This window comes from Equus quagga, chromosome 4 (genome assembly GCF_021613505.1).
Source record: "Equus quagga isolate Etosha38 chromosome 4, UCLA_HA_Equagga_1.0, whole genome shotgun sequence".
NCBI lineage: Eukaryota > Metazoa > Chordata > Mammalia > Perissodactyla > Equidae > Equus > Equus quagga.
Genome location: NC_060270.1, coordinates 65,113,935 through 65,130,635, shown reverse-complemented (window position 1 = coordinate 65,130,635; position 16,701 = coordinate 65,113,935). Strand labels below are relative to the sequence as shown.

Genomic DNA, 16,701 nt, shown 5'->3' with positions numbered 1-16,701 from the left:
CTTGTTCACCTCACAGTCTCCTCACTGAGCCCTTTCCCTTGCTGCCCCTTTAAAGATCCTGCAGGGCCCCATGCAAGGGAGACGGCCAGGAGGAGAGAAAGGCAGTCACCTCCGCAGACTCTAGATGCTGGGAGCTCAGGGCCCAGAGCCTGTGTCTCAGGAGGGAAGGAACATGGAGACAGCAAAGTACCCCGCAGGCCAGGGAGAGAGGGAAGGGAGGGCACTGCGCTGGGGGAGGAGGACGCACAGTCACAGATGCCCCGGAAGGAGGCCAAGGCCACCAAGATGAGCCTGGGCCGGGCAAGGCATGAGTGAGGCCAGGGTCCAGACCCAGGCAGAGGACAGAGGACTGGGGAGCAAAGCAGGAGGAAGAGACAGAGGACGAGGAGACAGGCCCCTGGGACATGGTGCCTACCTGTGACGGGGACTTAGGGAGGGCGGCCCCGGGTGTGGCCACACTGGCTGGCTCGGGCTCGTGGTTGACTCTGATCTCGGGGGTGGCGGCAGGGGAGCCATCTGGCGGAGGTGAAGGGCTCTTGTTCCCTTTGGCAGGGGCATTGTCGCTGTGGAGGCAAGACAGGACAGGGAGCCTGATGGAGGAAGGCCACAGTGTAGGAGACGGAATGTGTAAATACACAGGTGTGCGTGTGACGCACTGTGCACGCGCAGATGCCCCACGATCCAGGTGTGAAAATGTGTGTGCACATGTGTATGAGCTTGCGTCCATGTAGATCAATGTGGGAGACTGCGGGTGGACGTGTGTCCACAGATTCACTGTGAGAATGGGATGTCCACGTATGCATGAGTGTGGGTCCTTGTGCATCCATGTGTGACCAGCACGTCGGTGTGCATGAGGATGGGTTGAAATGAAAGGAGGTAGGCAGGAGACCACAGGTGGTCGCAGCAGGGGCCTGCCCTGGAGAAAGGGCTGGTCTGCGGTGCCCAGGGGAGCGGCCCCCTGAGGCCAGCCCAGCGCCCACAGACCTCTTGGGGCCCCACCCTCCCCTCACCCAGAGGCCGAGCTCCAGAGCGGGAGAAAGCCAAACCTCCTAGAGGCAGAGAGTCTCCTCCCAGACATCACACAACAGCCCTGTGCCCAGGGCGGGCCCCAAGGCTCAGCCAGACCACAAAGGCCTCTGGGCTGGGGCGTCCCCCACCTCACAGCCCTGCCCCGGGGCTGCCACCCCCATCCAGACCAGGCCTCACTGTCTCACCAGTGCTCCCACAGGCCCTGCAGGGAAGGCGCCCGGGAGACCACCGGCAGGGTGTGAGGGAGGGCACCAGCCACCGTGGGGGTGGTCGCCAGACGAGAGTCTGCGGCCTCCAGGCCAGAGGGTTCAGGACCAAAAACAAGGGCGAATGTGTGCATAACCCGCCCCGTGGGTACAACGGGAGCAGAAAATAAAAACCTGTATTTGTACCTGCACCAAGAAACACTAGGCCAGGCACTGGCTGAGACGAGCTGCTAGCCACAGGCGGCTGCTCAAATTTATACCTAAATTAAATGAAATTAAAAATTCAGCTCCTCAGGCACACTGGCGACATCTCAAGTCACCTTGACAGTCACCTGAGGTGAGCGGCTACTGTGGTGGACAGGGCAGGTCTGGAAGGAAACGAAGGGAACCAGTGACCATGTCACCTGGGGTGGGGTGGGGTCACACGATGGAACAGATGTGTGAGCGATATCCATAGTACCTTCTTGTCTTTATTGAATTTATGTTTTCTGGGAATGTACTTGCCTTGCGTCACTTAACAACAGGAATATGTTCAGAGAAACGTGTCGGTGGGCGATCTCGTTGTGCGAACGCCACAGAGCACGCTTGCACACACCTAGATGGCACAGCCCACTGCACACCTAGACCGTGCGGCACTAATGCTACGGGGCCTCATCACACGTGCGGGCCATCACTGGCTGCCACGTCGTTATGCAGCGTGTGACTGTACACACGAACCTAGCACACACACGTAAGTTTACAAACCGCCCGTGCTGCAGCCTCTTTCCCTGAGCCTCCCCAGGCCCCTGCTGGCTACATTCTCCACCTGTTAATGCCCCTGGGGCGCGGCCCGGCAGACTTGGTGCTGCAGAGGACGTGCTGCCCTGCGCTCGGCTGTCCGGCCGCCCCCATGTCCCCAAGAGGCCCTCTACCCCCAACACGCACACGGCACAGCAGCCCGGCCGGCCGTAGCCGGCCCTCGGGAAGGCGGGGTTAGTGCGCCCTTGGAGAGGGCTAGGCGCATGCAGGGGCCGGCGGGCCGGGCTGGCCGGGCCGCACAATGCCGCACTCACTGCCGGTACCTGTTCTTCTTTCTGCGCAGCCGGGAGAACAGTTTAGTTTTCTTTCTGTGGGACGGACGGGACGTGGAGGCCTTCATTTGAGGGAAATGCCAGATTCGGGGCTGGCCTGTCCCCTTCCCTCATCAGCAACCCCTCTGCTCAGAGGACAGCAAACGGCCACAACCTCTGCCACCACCCGAGGCCACGAGAGGGCCTGACCCTGAGCGCGGGCCGCCTCCTCCCCAGGGCCTGCTGGCCTCGCCACTGCCAGGTGCCCTGGAGCGCTGCTGGCCAACAGAGCACACGAGCCAGCGAGCTGGAGGAGGGCGCTCAGGGGCTCAGAGGACCAGGAAGGAGTGGGTGGCTGGCCAGTGGGGGCTCCCGGGAGAGGAGGTGACTGGGCCACAAAATGGGCCACTATGCTTTCAGGGGGTCACGAGGCTCCACATCCCCACCTCTGCCCTCAGACCAGCCACTGTCCAGCAGGAAGGAGCCTGGCCCACGTGCAGGCCCAGGATGGCCACCACTCACCGCCCTCCTCACCCATCCTGGACACCCCTTCTGTCCCCTCCAGGCCAGGCAACTGCAGCGCAGGGGGGCCGGTCCTCCTGGGACCTGGGACCCCGTCCTAGTCTCTAGGCCACCCTCTCCCCAAACCCTGCGCTGTCACCTGCAGGGCCCCTCTCTAGACCACGTTTTATTTTCAGGGGCGAAGAAGAGCAATAACATTCACTGAATACCTTCGCAGCCCTAGGTAGTGCCCCAGCTGCCCCAGCAAGCAGACAATCACCCCCTCTCATAGACAGGAAAGCGAGCTCCCCGGTGCTCCACGCTGAGCGACGCCCGGCCACAGAGGAAACGAAATCTGGACTCGCTCTGGTTTCCCCTGAGCCACAGCCAGGGGACAAGGCACTTGCCCTCCTCGCTCACAGGCTCCCCTCAGGAAACAGGGATCTCCTGGCAGGGGGAGGGCCCCCACCCCACCCCGAGGCCAGAGCCAGAACAGGAACGAGGACAGCTTTGCGGTGTGCAGAATGCCGCCTTCCAGGGACTGGGACCTCCCAGGAGCAGGAGAAGGAAAAAGTGGCGCTACCCCTCTGCTCTAAGAAGATGGCTCACTTCCCAGAAGGCTCCACGTCCGTCAATCATTTAGTCCCCACCCCCCCACCTCCAAGCTGAGCAGGCGCCCTGACTGCTCCTGCCCCACAGATGAGGAAGCCAGGACGGTGATCTGCAGACTGACCTCTTCATGGGACACCCCGGAGCTGTAGGGGGTGCCCTCCGCAAGTCCCCTGAGCACAGGGAGGCAAGCCAGAAAGGCGAATCCCAGAGGGACGCAAGAACAAGCTTCGTCTGACCTTGCATGAGTCAGCGAGCACCAGGCGCCAGCCCCCACCACACCTCCCCACGCCCATGCCGCAGGGCAGTGGGCGCCACATACCTGGGCTGGGCCTTGACCGTGAAAGTGTTGCTGCCGTGCTGTTTCTCCAGGCTGACCAGCACGTCGTTGAGGTTCTGGTTGAGCTGCAGAGGGCAAGCAGGTGGGGGTGGTCTGGAATCCACCACCATCACTTCATCCCTCTGGACCCTAGAGGCAGAGCCAGACCCACCCACTGCCCAGAGGGAGGGAGCTGCCAACACGGGGTTTCTCCAACTCGGCTTTAACAGTATAACCGTTAAATTAAAATGAAAATAACACAACAGAGGAGTGTAGGCTAATCAGACCCATTGTTACAACAGATTCTGACAGATAAAGCAGACTTGTTTCAATATGTTAAGCAACATGGGAGAAAAATTAAAAATTGAGAAAATTCTAGGAATCTATTATTTGCCTACAAATTGGGAAACCACCGTCATTCTCTGACACAGAGCCCCCTTGGTCAGGGTAGCCTGAGAACACGTTTACTGTCACAGGGGGGCTGGCTCTGTCCAGGCAAGGAGAATAGGTCTGGGAGCAGGGCACAGGCCGGGGCCTCCCCTCCCGCCCCTGCTCCCAGCCTCCCCAGCACACCCAGCCCCTCCCAGTGGCCCAGACTCTCTGCTTCTTGAGGGTGGGGGCTAGGCGGCTCCTCCCAGAGCCCAGAGGGGGCACTGTGTTCACTAGTATGTGCCAAAGCCCAGCAGGAAGAGGGAGCTCAGCCTGCCACTCCATGCCTCTGAGCCTGGCCCGTCAGGGGGGAGCACGGCGGAGGCCCTGAGGCCCACGGTGACCAGGGCATACCTTACTCATCTCCTTGTGGAAGTTTTCCTCCAGGCCCGCAATGCTCTGAAACGTGTTGACATAGAAACCTACACGGCTGCAGGAGCGGGGGGAAAAGGGCAAAGTGAGCACACAGGTCAGGGTGGACAGCCCAGGAGAGCCACACACGCTGATACACCTCCACTACCACCAGAGACACAAACCCTGAGGGCACGGGGCACCCAGGACAGACACACGTGACACAGCCACGCAGCCTCGAGGGGAGGCCGAGGCTCAGCCCTGCCACCTCTGGCCCTCACCTGTTCCACAGGGATGGCAGCTCCTCCTGCAGATCCACATTCATCTCCTCAAACACCTTCTGGGCTTTGATGAGCTCCTCCTCGGCCTGAGGGGCAGGACAGGTCATCCCCCTCTGCTGAGCCTCTGTCCCAGCCAGCCCAGGCCCACCCCCAAGACCTGTGCCACCCAACCTTCCTCTCTGGGACCAGGACTCTTGGCAAGATGGAGGCTGAACTGGATGTGGACGCCCAGGGAAGACCCCTCAAACAGCCCCTCAGGCCCTTGCAGCTAGGCCAGTGGGGGCTGTTCCAAGAAGGGGAGAGCAGAGCAGCCATGGCAAGAGGGAGACCCCCCCTATCTGGCCCAAGTAGGCCACAGGGGAGGCAAGGGATGAACAGGGCACAACAAGAAGGCAAGAGGCAAGGGGCCTGGGGGGCACAGTAGGGGCACAGAGGCAGACCCAGAGCCAGTCAGGTGGGGGCCCTGCCCGCTCCCCCGGGAACCCCTCTCCAGCTAAGTGTCAGCCTGCTGCCCAGCTCTCCGGGCCTTGCTGTCCCCTCCTGAGGATTCCTTTCCCCTTTCTCAAGACGGCTCCCACTCAGCCTCAGCCACCAACCTGCATTTCACCTCCCTGGGAGAGGCTTTCCTTCCCCCCCTCACCTCCCCCCACCCCTCTCTCCTCTGTGACCTGTCCCCACCCAGGCAGAGGGCAGGGCCAGGGAGGAGGGAGCTGGGCTGCTGGGCAAGGTGCCTGTGCCCTCCCTGAAGGCCTTCCCCAGGGCAGGCCCTGTGCCCTCCAGGCCTGCTCGCACCCACCAGGTGGTGGCGCTAAGGCCCCATCACAGAGCAGAAGGACATAGGGAGCAGCAGGCACCCCCCTCTCTGAAGGTGGAGGGAGGGCCAAGGGGAGGCTAGGGTGAGTCACAGGCCCCTCCAGAGAAGGGGCTAGCTCCTTCTGGACAGCGCTGCTAGAAACAGTGACTCAGGGGGGTGACTTGGATTCAGGGTCTGAGTCACAGCCCTGGAACGTGGCAGCTCCGCCCAGGAGAACACTTCCCCCCAGCAGCCTCACGTTCTCAGGCCTTCTGGCAAAGGCAGCCAACCGGCCTGACGGCCAGACTCTCACAAAGCCAGGATTTCTGCAAGCCCACCCAGCTGTCCCATCCCGCTTCAGGCACCAGATCAGCCCAAGTCAGCCCCTCCCCTGCTGTGCAACGACCCCCCGCCCCCACCTCCCCCGCCCCACCCCCGGGCTGAGCTGTGGTGACTTGGGGGTGCAACTAGAGGAGAGAGGGGCCACCATCGCTCCTGACTATACAATTACCTTCAGGTTGTTGGAACCTGCTAGAGTGGGCATGAGCTCCTTGCCTAACTTTTTAAAATCTAATTTAACAATTAAAGGTAGAATAGGAAAACAAAAATGTCTCTAAACACGCATGCCTTAGGCCACTCCTGGAATAGCCCAGATCTGGTGTGACCTCTGAGCCATGGCCAGGCCATCCCTGCCCTACTCCTCTGAGCACCCCAGTGCCTGAGCGGGCGCTGCTCACAATGGCTTGTAGAACCCACAAAATGAGCGACCCCACAGGACCAGCCTCAAGCGCCTCGCACTCTTATACACGCCTCCCACTCCACTGCAGAGTCTGGCTCAAATCCTGTGTCCCCCCACTCCACCTTGACCACCCCAGCTCCTATACCCGCAGAGACCACTTCTCCGTGAGCATTCAGCTGCCACCCCACCACCCTGGTCCCAGCTCCCCAAATGAACAATCATGACAGTGAGAGTGTTGACGGCACAGCTGCTCACTGCTGTGCGCCAAGCCCTGTTCACACGTCCCAGCAACAGAACAATGCTGCAAAAAACAGAGCAGCTCCGTGTTAGAGTTCCTGGAAGTCAGGGCTGGAGTCTTTTATTCCCTTTGGGTCACAGTCCTCCTCCTCTTCCAGCTCTTTCAGAAGCACGTGGCCGGGGGGGAAGAGCTGTCCACTGCGGGGAGCATTTGCAGCCCCAGTGGCTCTGCTGCATGCTTCTGGGCACAGAGCGCAGACCCAGAACGAACTGCTCCTCAGGCAGCAGGGCCCCAGGGGCCTGCAGGCAGGTTTTGGGAGACTGGAGCAAGTGTGGAAAGCAGCTCAGAACTAGCCCAGGGGACACCTGGAGCTGGTCAGCCCTAGAGAGCACAGCCTCACAAGGCTGCACTGTCTCCCCAAAGGTAAGTCAGCCAGCAGGGCCCCAAGTGGCCCAGCTCATAGCCAGCCAGCTGCCCACAGGAACTCTGAAGGCTGCCCAGCTTCCAGCAGGCATGTGGCAGGTGGGGGCAGAAGGAAGTCACGCTCAAATAAAAATTGGATCCAAGTGGGAAAGCCAACTCGGCTGAAAGGCCAAACATCTGCAGCCTGACGTCCGAAGACGAGGTTGTAAGCCTTGGCCTCCCTGCCCTCCCCGGGGCGGGGGCCTCCAGCAGGATCCCCCGGGCCCAAAAGCAACTGCAGAGACCACCCTAGGCCCCACAGTCTCCCAGGGGCTTCTCCCACCCAAGAAAAATGTTAACCTGGCCTCCTGCCAAACCCATTTCAGAAAAATTATGCAGAAACCCTGGCTGTGGGTCAGCAACCCCATTCCCCCTCCAGCCAGAAGTCCTGAGCTCTGCAGGCAGGACAGGCCCACTCCAGCCCTCGCTCCTCTTCCACCTCCTGCAGCAGAGGAGGATGTGCGCCTATCGACGGCTAGGCCACCTTCCCCAGACCCTGAAGATCCAGGGCCACCCGACCTCAGGGTGAGGCTGTCAACAGTTCAGTGCCTCCAAAGTCAGCCCACAGCTTTGGCCTAAAAGAAATCAGGCAGCAGGTCAGGTAAGAAATTGGGCCATGAGCCCTGCTGAGCCCAGAGCTCTCCACATCACTGGCATTCAACATATGTGGGTTGAAGATGATGAAATCAGGAGGTGGTCCAGAGAAAACGCAGCAGCTGCCCAGAGGGAAACCCAACCTCCTGGGTCGGGCGTCTGTCACTCCCTCCCACCCTGGGATCATGAAGGGGCGCTAGAGTCATGTCAGTTTCACTGCCGAGAAAACCACAAGGCTGTCTCTCCCAGGCACTGTATCCAGCGGTCCCTGGTCACACCCTGCTCACCCAGGACCTGGCCCATGCTAAGGGCAGGGGCTGAGAAGAGTGAAGGATGGCCAGGGTAGCAGGATCATTCAGGAGTTTTGTACAAAGAGCCTCCTCTGGAAGCCTTTCGGACTCTTTGCCCTCCATGAAACTCACAAAGAGCCGACCCTCTAGGCCCCAGGTGTCAGCATCCCAGCCAGAATGAAAAACCCTCCCAGTGTCCCCTCCAGGGGCCCACAGGTCCCAGGGGTCCCCATGAGTCTGGCCAGCTGTGGCAGGACCACCCACATGGAGCCCCAGGCCAGGGAGCTAGGATAATAATGAATGACCCAGGGCTTGAGTCAAGCAAGCCCAAGCTCAGCCACTAGGCGGCTCTGGGAGCCGGGGCAGGACATTGTGCTTCTGTGGGCAACTTTGTCTCCTCAGTAAATTCAGGATAGCCTCACAGTTCTTATAAGGGCTGAAGGACAAGCACGCCAGGACAGGAGCCTTAGTGATATCACGTCCCTCCTGGTAGGAGCCTCACAGAGGATAAGCGTCTCCGAGGCTTTCCTGAGTTCCTGGAGGCTAGAATTTCAGAGTCTCAGGACTACAAAGACCCAGGTCAACCAGTGCCCCAGCCTCTCTCTGCCTCATACATTTGACCTCAGGTCTCCCAGCAGACGCATCTGAAACAGCCCTGCCTCCCAACCCGGGAAAGGAGCTGAGCCCTCCCCCACCCAGGGGCAGTGCAGGGCAGCTGGGCAGACAGGCGCCCAGCGCCAAGGACAGGACAAGAGACCAGAAGGCGCCAGCACGTGCAAGGTTAGAAGCCAGTGTCACCTGATTTCGGAGCAGGTTAGTTTGAGCTACGAGATGAGCCTGCAGTTTGCCTTGGCACCACTGGGGGGCGGCTTTCTCAAGCAGCGAGACAGGCTGGGGGTGGGGAGGGGAGGTCAAGGCAAAGGAGAGTGGAGAAACAGGAGGGAGACGGGAGAGAGAAACAGAGACACAGATATTAAACACCAAGTCCAAACATCCCAAACGCAGAGACAGACAGGCTGGCCACCCCCCAGGGGCCGGCCCCCGACAGCAGGGAAAAGCCCTCTGAGGCTGACAGAATGAAGGGGAGCCCCAAGCGCGGGCGGAGACGGGGGGTGAACTCCAACTGCAAAGCAAAACGTGAGAATCGTTAGCAGGGGCAGAGGGCTGGGCAAGCGCGGTCGGCCGCTGGCATGTGGAGAGTGTGGCCAGCCCTAGACCCAGCCCCAGCCCCAGCCCCAGCCCCAGCCCCAGCCCCTGGCTTGTTCCAGCTGAGACAGGGTCACATCAGATCCCGTGACGGAATTCCACTCGGAGTACGCCAGGCCGGGCGGGCCTGGTCCCAGTGTAACCCAAGCCAGGTCTGCTCTCATTCTGGAAAGTGGCCAAGTGGCCTCAGGGCGGCCAGAGGGGCCAGGGGCCAGGGCAGGCACCACAGGATGGGCCAGAAGTGGGCCCTCACCAGGCGTCCTCCCACTTCCCCGCCCGCCCGGGGCCAGCACCCCCCGCCTCCCCAGCTCTGCGGCCTGGGACTAGTCACGGCTGCACAGCCCTCACAAGGGGGCTGACTGCTGCGGCCAGGGGAGCGGTGAGAACCAAGGCTGCAGAGGGGCGCGGGGAGCGCAGCGCAGAGGGACGGCTCCTCCTGGGCTCCCGCTGCACCTCCCAGAAGACTCCCCCTGCCCGCCCACCAGCCCTCACCTTGGCGATTTTGGCTTCATCCTTCTTTTTGGCAGTTTGGAGGGACTCGAAGTGGTGCCGGGCACTGTCGTAGTCCACCAGCTTCCGCCCTCGCTTGGCGATGCGTGACTGGGGGACAGATGGAGGAGGAGGGGCTGAACAGGGCCTGGCACTCATGCTGAGGAGCTGACCCAGGCTGGGCCCAGAGAAACCAGGTCGTGGGCACAGGGCCGTGGATGCAGCCGGAGGGCCCAGGGCAGGAGACCCCAGGCTCACCGAGTACATCTAACGCATGCTTGAGACACGGGTGCTCAAACACTTCTGGTGGCAACGAGCTCACCCCCTCAAGGCAGTCCATGTCCTCTGTGTCCTTTCTCATAGAGAGGTCACACCGATTCCTTGCAATATTAACCCATTTGTCAGCATCCACCAGCCGGTACTGTGTGGGCTGAGCCACTTTCCTGGCCTGGCCCTCAGCTCCTTAAAGACGCCTCCTGGGCCCCAGGCTTATCTTCTCCAGGGCCACCACTGCCAGCCTCCCTTCTGTACTTCCAACAAGGCACCTTCGGGAGCCTGAGGCACCTGCAGTGGGTAGCCAAGGGGGCCAGCATGGAGCACCACCCCCTCCCCAGGGGACAGGTCCAGCACAATGGTCAACACCTGGGCTCGACACCTCTGCTTCCAGGGCCAAAACACTCGGGGTCCCACTCGCCTCAGTGGAGACCCTGGCACAGTGACAGTTTTAGCACATACTAGGCCCAGCAGAGGCAGCTGGCTTTTTGAACATCCGCAATCATACAAATACCCCAGAGAGGAGGCGACACACACAACTGCACACACCCCTTCCAAGCACACACAGCCTGACACAGGCACACTCAGGCACACACGCCCAGGCCTGGATCCCTGTAATACACCATATCCAATCCTACAGTCTCTCCTCAGTGGCACAGCCACACACACACACACCAGGGGTCTCACTGTAGCCCAGAGTCCCAAAGGTACAGGCTCCCAGCTCGGAAAGGCCCAGGTCTGGGGAGGCAGGGGGCTGGGGGGCTGCACAGAGAAGCAGCCCTTGAGGGACGGACTTCCAGGTGAGGCGATGCCTGCCCTCAGGGTAGAGTCCCCCAGCGCTGCGCCAGCCCCACACCCGTTCCTCTCTCCCTCTCCAGTTCCTTAGCCTTGCCGCCGGCCCAGAGCCGGGCAGATCTACAGACAGCACCTCTCACCTTGATGTCAGGGAACTGGCCCAGGTACGTGTCCATGGTGAGCAGCGCCTGGTCCACCAGCTTCTGGTGGAAATCCATCCAGAGCAGATCATTGTTCTGAGGGAGGAAGAGCACGTGAGTGCAGCACGGGGGCTCGGCCACCCGGCTCCCAGCTCTCCCTCCCAGGGCCGGGGGCAGCCAAGCCCCATCCCTTCACAGCTCAGTGTCTTCTCAGAACCTCAGTTTCCTCATCATTGAAATGGGGGGTAATGACTCCTGCCCTGTGGCCTTTCACGGCATGACTGTGAGGATCAGATAAGCCCAGGGCTGGTGGGGTCAGGGAAGGAGGCCAACTGAGTCATGAGACACAACACAGAGCTAAGAAATGGCCACAATGCATTACCTCACGACAACCCACCTCAGTGTGAGGGCGTCAGAGGAAAAACATGACCCTCAGAGACGGCAGGTGACTTGCCCAAGGACACACCGCATGTGAGTGCCCCAACAGGAAAGGCTTGTCCAAGAGGGTGAGACAGAATGGGACAGGCCAGCAGCAGCTAAGGCCAGAAGGGCCCTGTGGGCAGGGCCAAGACCACCTGCCCGGCACTCACCTCGGCAATCTTATTCGCGTCGTCCCTGCCAGGCCAGTCGGGCTCATACACCTCCTGCAGACACTCGTTCAGCTTCTTAGAGGCCTCATGCATGGCTGTGGGCCAAAAGGGTCACTCTGCAGCCAGGGCCACTATGGGCCAGGGACGCAAGGGGACCTTTGTCCCAAGGCCAGGAGGTATGTGGGCCTCCACAGACAACCCTTGTCCCCTCACCACAGACCCTGCCACCCCTTCCCAGTTCTGCACCCATCAGCTCCACAGGGGGAAGTCCCCTCACTGTGTCCCATAACGCCCAGCCCACCCAGGAGCCCCACCTGCCCCTTACCTTTGACCGAGGCCAGGTAGGTCCGCAGATCCTTCTGCAGTCGAGTGCCCTCGGTCTACAAAGAGAAAGATGGGAACAAAGTGAGGCCCTCAGGGCCATGTGCCTGACCCTGTCTCCTGCACTCTCACGTGGACAAACGCAGGCTGCTCCTCACAACGCCACGGACCAGCTGTCCTCATCAGGGCATTGAGAGGACAGGAAAAGACAGATGTGCGAAAGTCCCCGGGCGGGGCCTGGCACAGCAAGACTCGGAGCACAGCAACTCCCCTCTGGTCACAAACACGCACCAAGCACCCACTGCCTTCTTGGCACCGCGCCTGCCTCTGGAGCCCGGGGCCCTAAGGGACATTAATACTGAGTTTGTCAGCACCTGCCCCTTCAGGGCACTATTCTCAGCCGGATAAGGAAGGCAGGAAGACAGAGACCCCTCCGCCCTAGACAAGACACAGGTGCACGGCCGAGTGACACACGACAGCACACAGGAAAGACAAGACGGGCATGGACAGGCCTGCCTCAGATGACCACGGGCCAGGTGACCAACCAGCACAGGAACAGAGCCGGGAGGTGCAGCAACCACCGGACACCTCGTTCCAAACGCTTTAGGTGGCGCCTGAGACCAGCAGGCTCCACGGCATCGCGCCAGGCAAGGAGGGCCCGGGGTGAGCCTTCACGGGGTCAGCAGGGCTGTGATGGACAGAGGACGGCCCCACAGCGACTGGAGACCTCAGGAAGCAGGGCAGAGAAGAGTGGGAACCTCTCAGGACACGCCAAGCTGAGAGGAGGATGAGGATGGAGACGGAAAGGTTGAGAAAGGAGAGCAGGCCAGCTAGTGAGGCCCCCTGAGCCGGGAGGGCAGCCCCCCGGGCTTCCTGAGACAGCAGGAGGAGCAGAGAGTGTGGAACCGTGGGCGACGCCTCAGTCCCCTCTGGGCCATCAACACCATAGAAGGCAGGAGCGGGAGAGCTGAGCTCCAGGTGGGAGGGGGGCGATCAGGCTGAGGCCAGCAGGTGAAGCTCAAGACCACCCCGTGAGACACCAAAGCTTCCAGAAGCCATGTGAAAATGGCAGAAAGCACACACAGGCTTTGGGGCCATGAAGACCCAGCTCTGTTCCTTACTAGATGTGTAGCCGTAAAAAGTGACTAAGCCTCTCTCAGCCTTGTCTCTTCATCTGTCAACTGGGGAGAATGATCCACACCTGGCAGACCATAAGCAAATGTGCTTGCAGTGCCCGCACGGCGCCTGGTACACCTAGGTGCTGGGGGAACAGCTTCAGTGAGCCGGACCAGATCCCAAGCCTTGAAGGACAGCCTCAGAAGATGGGCTGGACCTGAGAATAATGATGCGGAGCAGAGGGGTGACACGAGGAGAGCAGGGCCTCTGGGGACCATGGGCAGCAGTGGCCAAGGCTAGCCTCTGCTGGGGAATGGCACCCTCCTGGCCTCTCCCTGACCTGAGGCGTTCCACACTTCCCCACCCCTTTGTTTTGGATTCCCTCACCCTGGTGGAGGGTTAGATAGACACACACCCAGTGGCTGGCCAGGGTTCCAGGGGACCAGCACCCCACAGAGCACCGGCCCGGAGCTCCTACGGAAGATGGAAGGTTGTCTCCACCCCACAGGTCAACACTCCTGCCGAGAGCAAGCAGGGCCGCGGCCCCCTCCCCAAGCTCCCCCAGGCACCCCCAAAGCTGAGCAGGCCCTCCCTCAGAGCCAGGCCTGCCCCTCCCCTGGGGTCCTCAGAGCATCGAGCAACAGCTGCACCCTGATGCTGGCACTTTCCAGGCACCGTCCTCTCGACACCTCTGTCCCACCTGACAAACGAGGAAACTGAGAGGTGCAGTGACTCACCTGGGTTGCAGAGGGACTGGTGGAGTCAGGGACCCTCCGGGACTGGGCCCTGGGCCCCGTCTGCTGCAGGGTCCCAAGGGGGCCCCAAGAACACCTGTTTCCTCCGATGCACACCTCCCGAGATGGCGAGAGGGCATGTGGGGGTTCAGGTGCCCAGAAGATGTCACACAAGTTCAAAAGAAGGAGTGGAGAGGAGAACAGCAAACCCTCCCCAATACTCCTTCTACCCCAGAACAGAGTATACGCAATTCTTAGGAACACCAGAGTTGGAGGCCCGCTGACACAGCCTAAGGAAGAAGAGAAAGGCCAGTCCCCGAGCGCACCGCCCTGGACCCCCGTCAGGGCTCGGAGTGGACGCTGTGAGACGGGGAATAAGGAAGGCCCATCCCGCTCGCTCTCGCTACCGCCTCTCTAGTCCCAACAGTTCTACGCTCTGGGGATGAGGACTAAAGTGTATTCATGATGTAACGCCACTGTATTCCTCTGCTGTCCCAGAATACTCCAGACCCAGCTTCTCTTCCTGCCAGGCCTCCACCATCTCGCCCCTCTCCCCACCATGCCCAGCACCTGTCTACACGGCACCCTGCAGAAGGGGTCACCCATGGGGTGGGCTGCTGCGCTCGCCTGGGCCTCAGGCCGTACCAGGGCCCCTTGTGCTTCCCAAACAAGGCCGCGCTGTGAGCAGGCACGCTGGGCACAGATGTGAAGGGGCCGCCCAGAGCTCTGCCTCCCGTGGGCCAACTGCAGCTGGCCCCCAGGCCGTGTTCCCCAGCCAGTCCCCAGGGTGGGACACAGCTCTCCCCGGCCCAGGGTCCCCGGCCAGCTGCCTCCTGCAGGGCAGCGCCCAGACCAGCCAGCACAGAGAGTGTGTGTTCGCTTCCAAACGGGCTCCCGCAGCCCCCAAACACAGTGTCTCAGAAACAACTCTCCGGAGGCTCCCGGCTTGAACACGCTCCTCGCAGAGAAGCTGGGGGAAGGATAAGGGCCACTGCCCCTCGGCCTGCTCTCCTGGCTCTGCACTCAGGGGTCTGCAAGGGCATCACAGCCCAGACCAACACCTACTGCAGCTCCGTGGGGATGGCTCAGCCAGCACCCCACGTCCCCGCTGCACGGCCATCCAAAGGGTGTCCCTTGCCTCCCCTGCCATCAGCCCCCACCGGTGCCCGAGCCCCCATCTTCCCAGTGGGCCTAGGGGACAGGGACGTCCCCTCCTGCATGGACGCCCTCTGACCCCAGCTGACTCTTGTCCCTCTGCAGTCAATGCCAGAGGATCTCACTCAATAGCCAGGGATGCCCACGTTGAGCTGAGCCGTGGGTGGGCCCTAGGGGCAAGAAGGAACCAGACCTGCCCCACCTCAGTGACAGACATGCAAACAGCAGTGATGAGCCCTGGGGTGCAAGCTACAGGTGGCCCCCAGGAGGAAAGCATGGCCCACTTGGAGGACGCAGGCTGGCTTCCAGGAGGGCCTGAGCTGGGTGTGCAGGACTTGAGGGCACAGGGCAAGTGGGCCATCCAGGGTTTCTCAGTGCAGGGGCAGAGGGCAGGGGAGCTGTGGCTAGTGCTGCATGGGCCCAGGGTCCATGTGGCATGGGTCCCTGTAAAAGCAGGTAACAGCAAGGTAACCTATCCCTGTCCGAGGACCCACTCCCACAGGAAGGGGGTAGGAAATTCGCTTCCTTGATGACCAAACCCCCTGCCCTCCTCGGCCCTAAATGGCGCTGGGCTCACTCACTTGGTGTTCACAGAGCAAGAGCAGGAGGGCGCTCAGCTTCCAGCTTTTCCAGCTCAATCTTCACCCACCTCTTCCAGGATCCCCCAGGCCCTGCAGGTGGGCTGAGGCCAAGCCCATGGCAGCTTCCCAAATTAACCCCCTTAAGAGAAGTGAATCCTGACACCTACCCCCAGACGCCAGTCACCCCCTATATCAGTCAAATCCAGAGCTGCCTTAACCCCCAAGGGAGGGTCACCCCAAGCCTTGAATGTGACCTCAAATTCGCCCCCTCCTGCTACCACCCTTGGCCCCTGAAAAGCCAGCCTCTCCACCCAACCTGAGGGCACACAGAGCCCCAGCTCAAGTGACCACTCCATGTCCACAGCCAGGGAGCCACCACTGACTACCTTTAGCCCTGGTCTCACCACCTGCTGCCTCTACCCAAGGACCAGTGAGTGACTCCTTGCCTGGAGCCAGGGACCCGGAGGGGGTGACTCAGGGACGAAGGGAAGAGCATCACTCTGGCCAGCTCTGGGGCCAGGCCACAGGGACCCTCAGCTCCCAGACCTGTGCTTCCCTCACCTTCCACCCAACAGCTTAGCCTACTCTGGGGAGCCCCTGCCACCCCCAGCCCGGCGCTGCAGCTCAGGGGCTGCCCTAAGATTTCTTCCCAGCCCAGCCAGTTGCCCTCAGGACAGGGACGCAGCTCCAGAGAAGGACCTGAGAGTGGACAGATCAGGATTTAAATTCCCAAGGCCCCCACCCCAGCTGTATGGCCTTGGAAGAGTTGCTGAACCTCTCCAAGCCTCAAGTGCCTCATCTGTAAAATGAAGAGAATATGAGCATGCCCTGAAGGATCAAGGCTCGTGTCTATAAAACCCACAGCAGCACCTGGTCCACAGGAGGTACTCAAGTAGCAGTGTTCCCTAAAAGGTTTTCAGAGCACCCCACAACCTGAGGAAGCTGGCAGAAGAGGGCAGGTGCTCCAGCAGCCTCCGGAAGACAGAATCAAAAGCAAAGACTTCAGGCTTCTTATTCAAGCCCTCATTTTGCAGGTGAGAAAACAGAGGCCCAGGAGGCAGGGGCTCACTCAGGGCCACAGAGGAAGTAGACATCTCTGTCACGAAGTTCACTTGGGCCTTGAAATGCCTCCCACTACTGCCCTAGGGGACAAGCAGCCACAGGGACTCCCATCCCTGCCACAGGGAGCCTCGTGGCTGAGCTCCTCTGAAAGGTGAAGGTGCACTTGGCCCTGGGGCTTTTTCCAGAATGCTACCTGACTCTTTCCCAGCATGCTCCCTGCCTCTCTCCCAGCATGCTGCCCCGTCCTCTCCCAAGATGATCCCAGGCCCTCTCCCAGTTGATCCCCAGCCCGCTCCTAGCACGCTCCCAGGCCTCCACCCAGGATGCAACCAGGCCCTCTCCCAGCATG

General features: G+C 61.0%; 1 protein-coding gene across 10 annotated transcripts in view; it reads right to left on the bottom strand.

The window, feature by feature from the left end:
• The window catches only part of BIN1 (bridging integrator 1), a 57,705-nt gene that overhangs the window by 10,506 nt on the left and 30,498 nt on the right, over positions 1–16,701 (bottom strand). For 5 of the 10 annotated variants that reach the window (XM_046658420.1, XM_046658422.1, XM_046658424.1 and 2 more), the window contains exons 3-11: positions 11,709–11,763; positions 11,384–11,478; positions 10,794–10,889; positions 9,589–9,696; positions 4,775–4,860; positions 4,497–4,572; positions 3,717–3,799; positions 2,297–2,341; positions 416–563 (exon numbers count right to left, since the gene is read on the bottom strand). In XM_046658420.1, coding sequence (XP_046514376.1) covers positions 416–563; positions 2,297–2,341; positions 3,717–3,799; positions 4,497–4,572; positions 4,775–4,860; positions 9,589–9,696; positions 10,794–10,889; positions 11,384–11,478; positions 11,709–11,763 — 792 coding nt within the window. The remainder of the gene's footprint in view (positions 1–415; positions 564–2,296; positions 2,342–3,716; positions 3,800–4,496; positions 4,573–4,774; positions 4,861–9,588; positions 9,697–10,793; positions 10,890–11,383; positions 11,479–11,708; positions 11,764–16,701) is intronic. The other 5 variants (XM_046658421.1, XM_046658425.1, XM_046658426.1 and 2 more) reach the window with 1 other exon arrangement.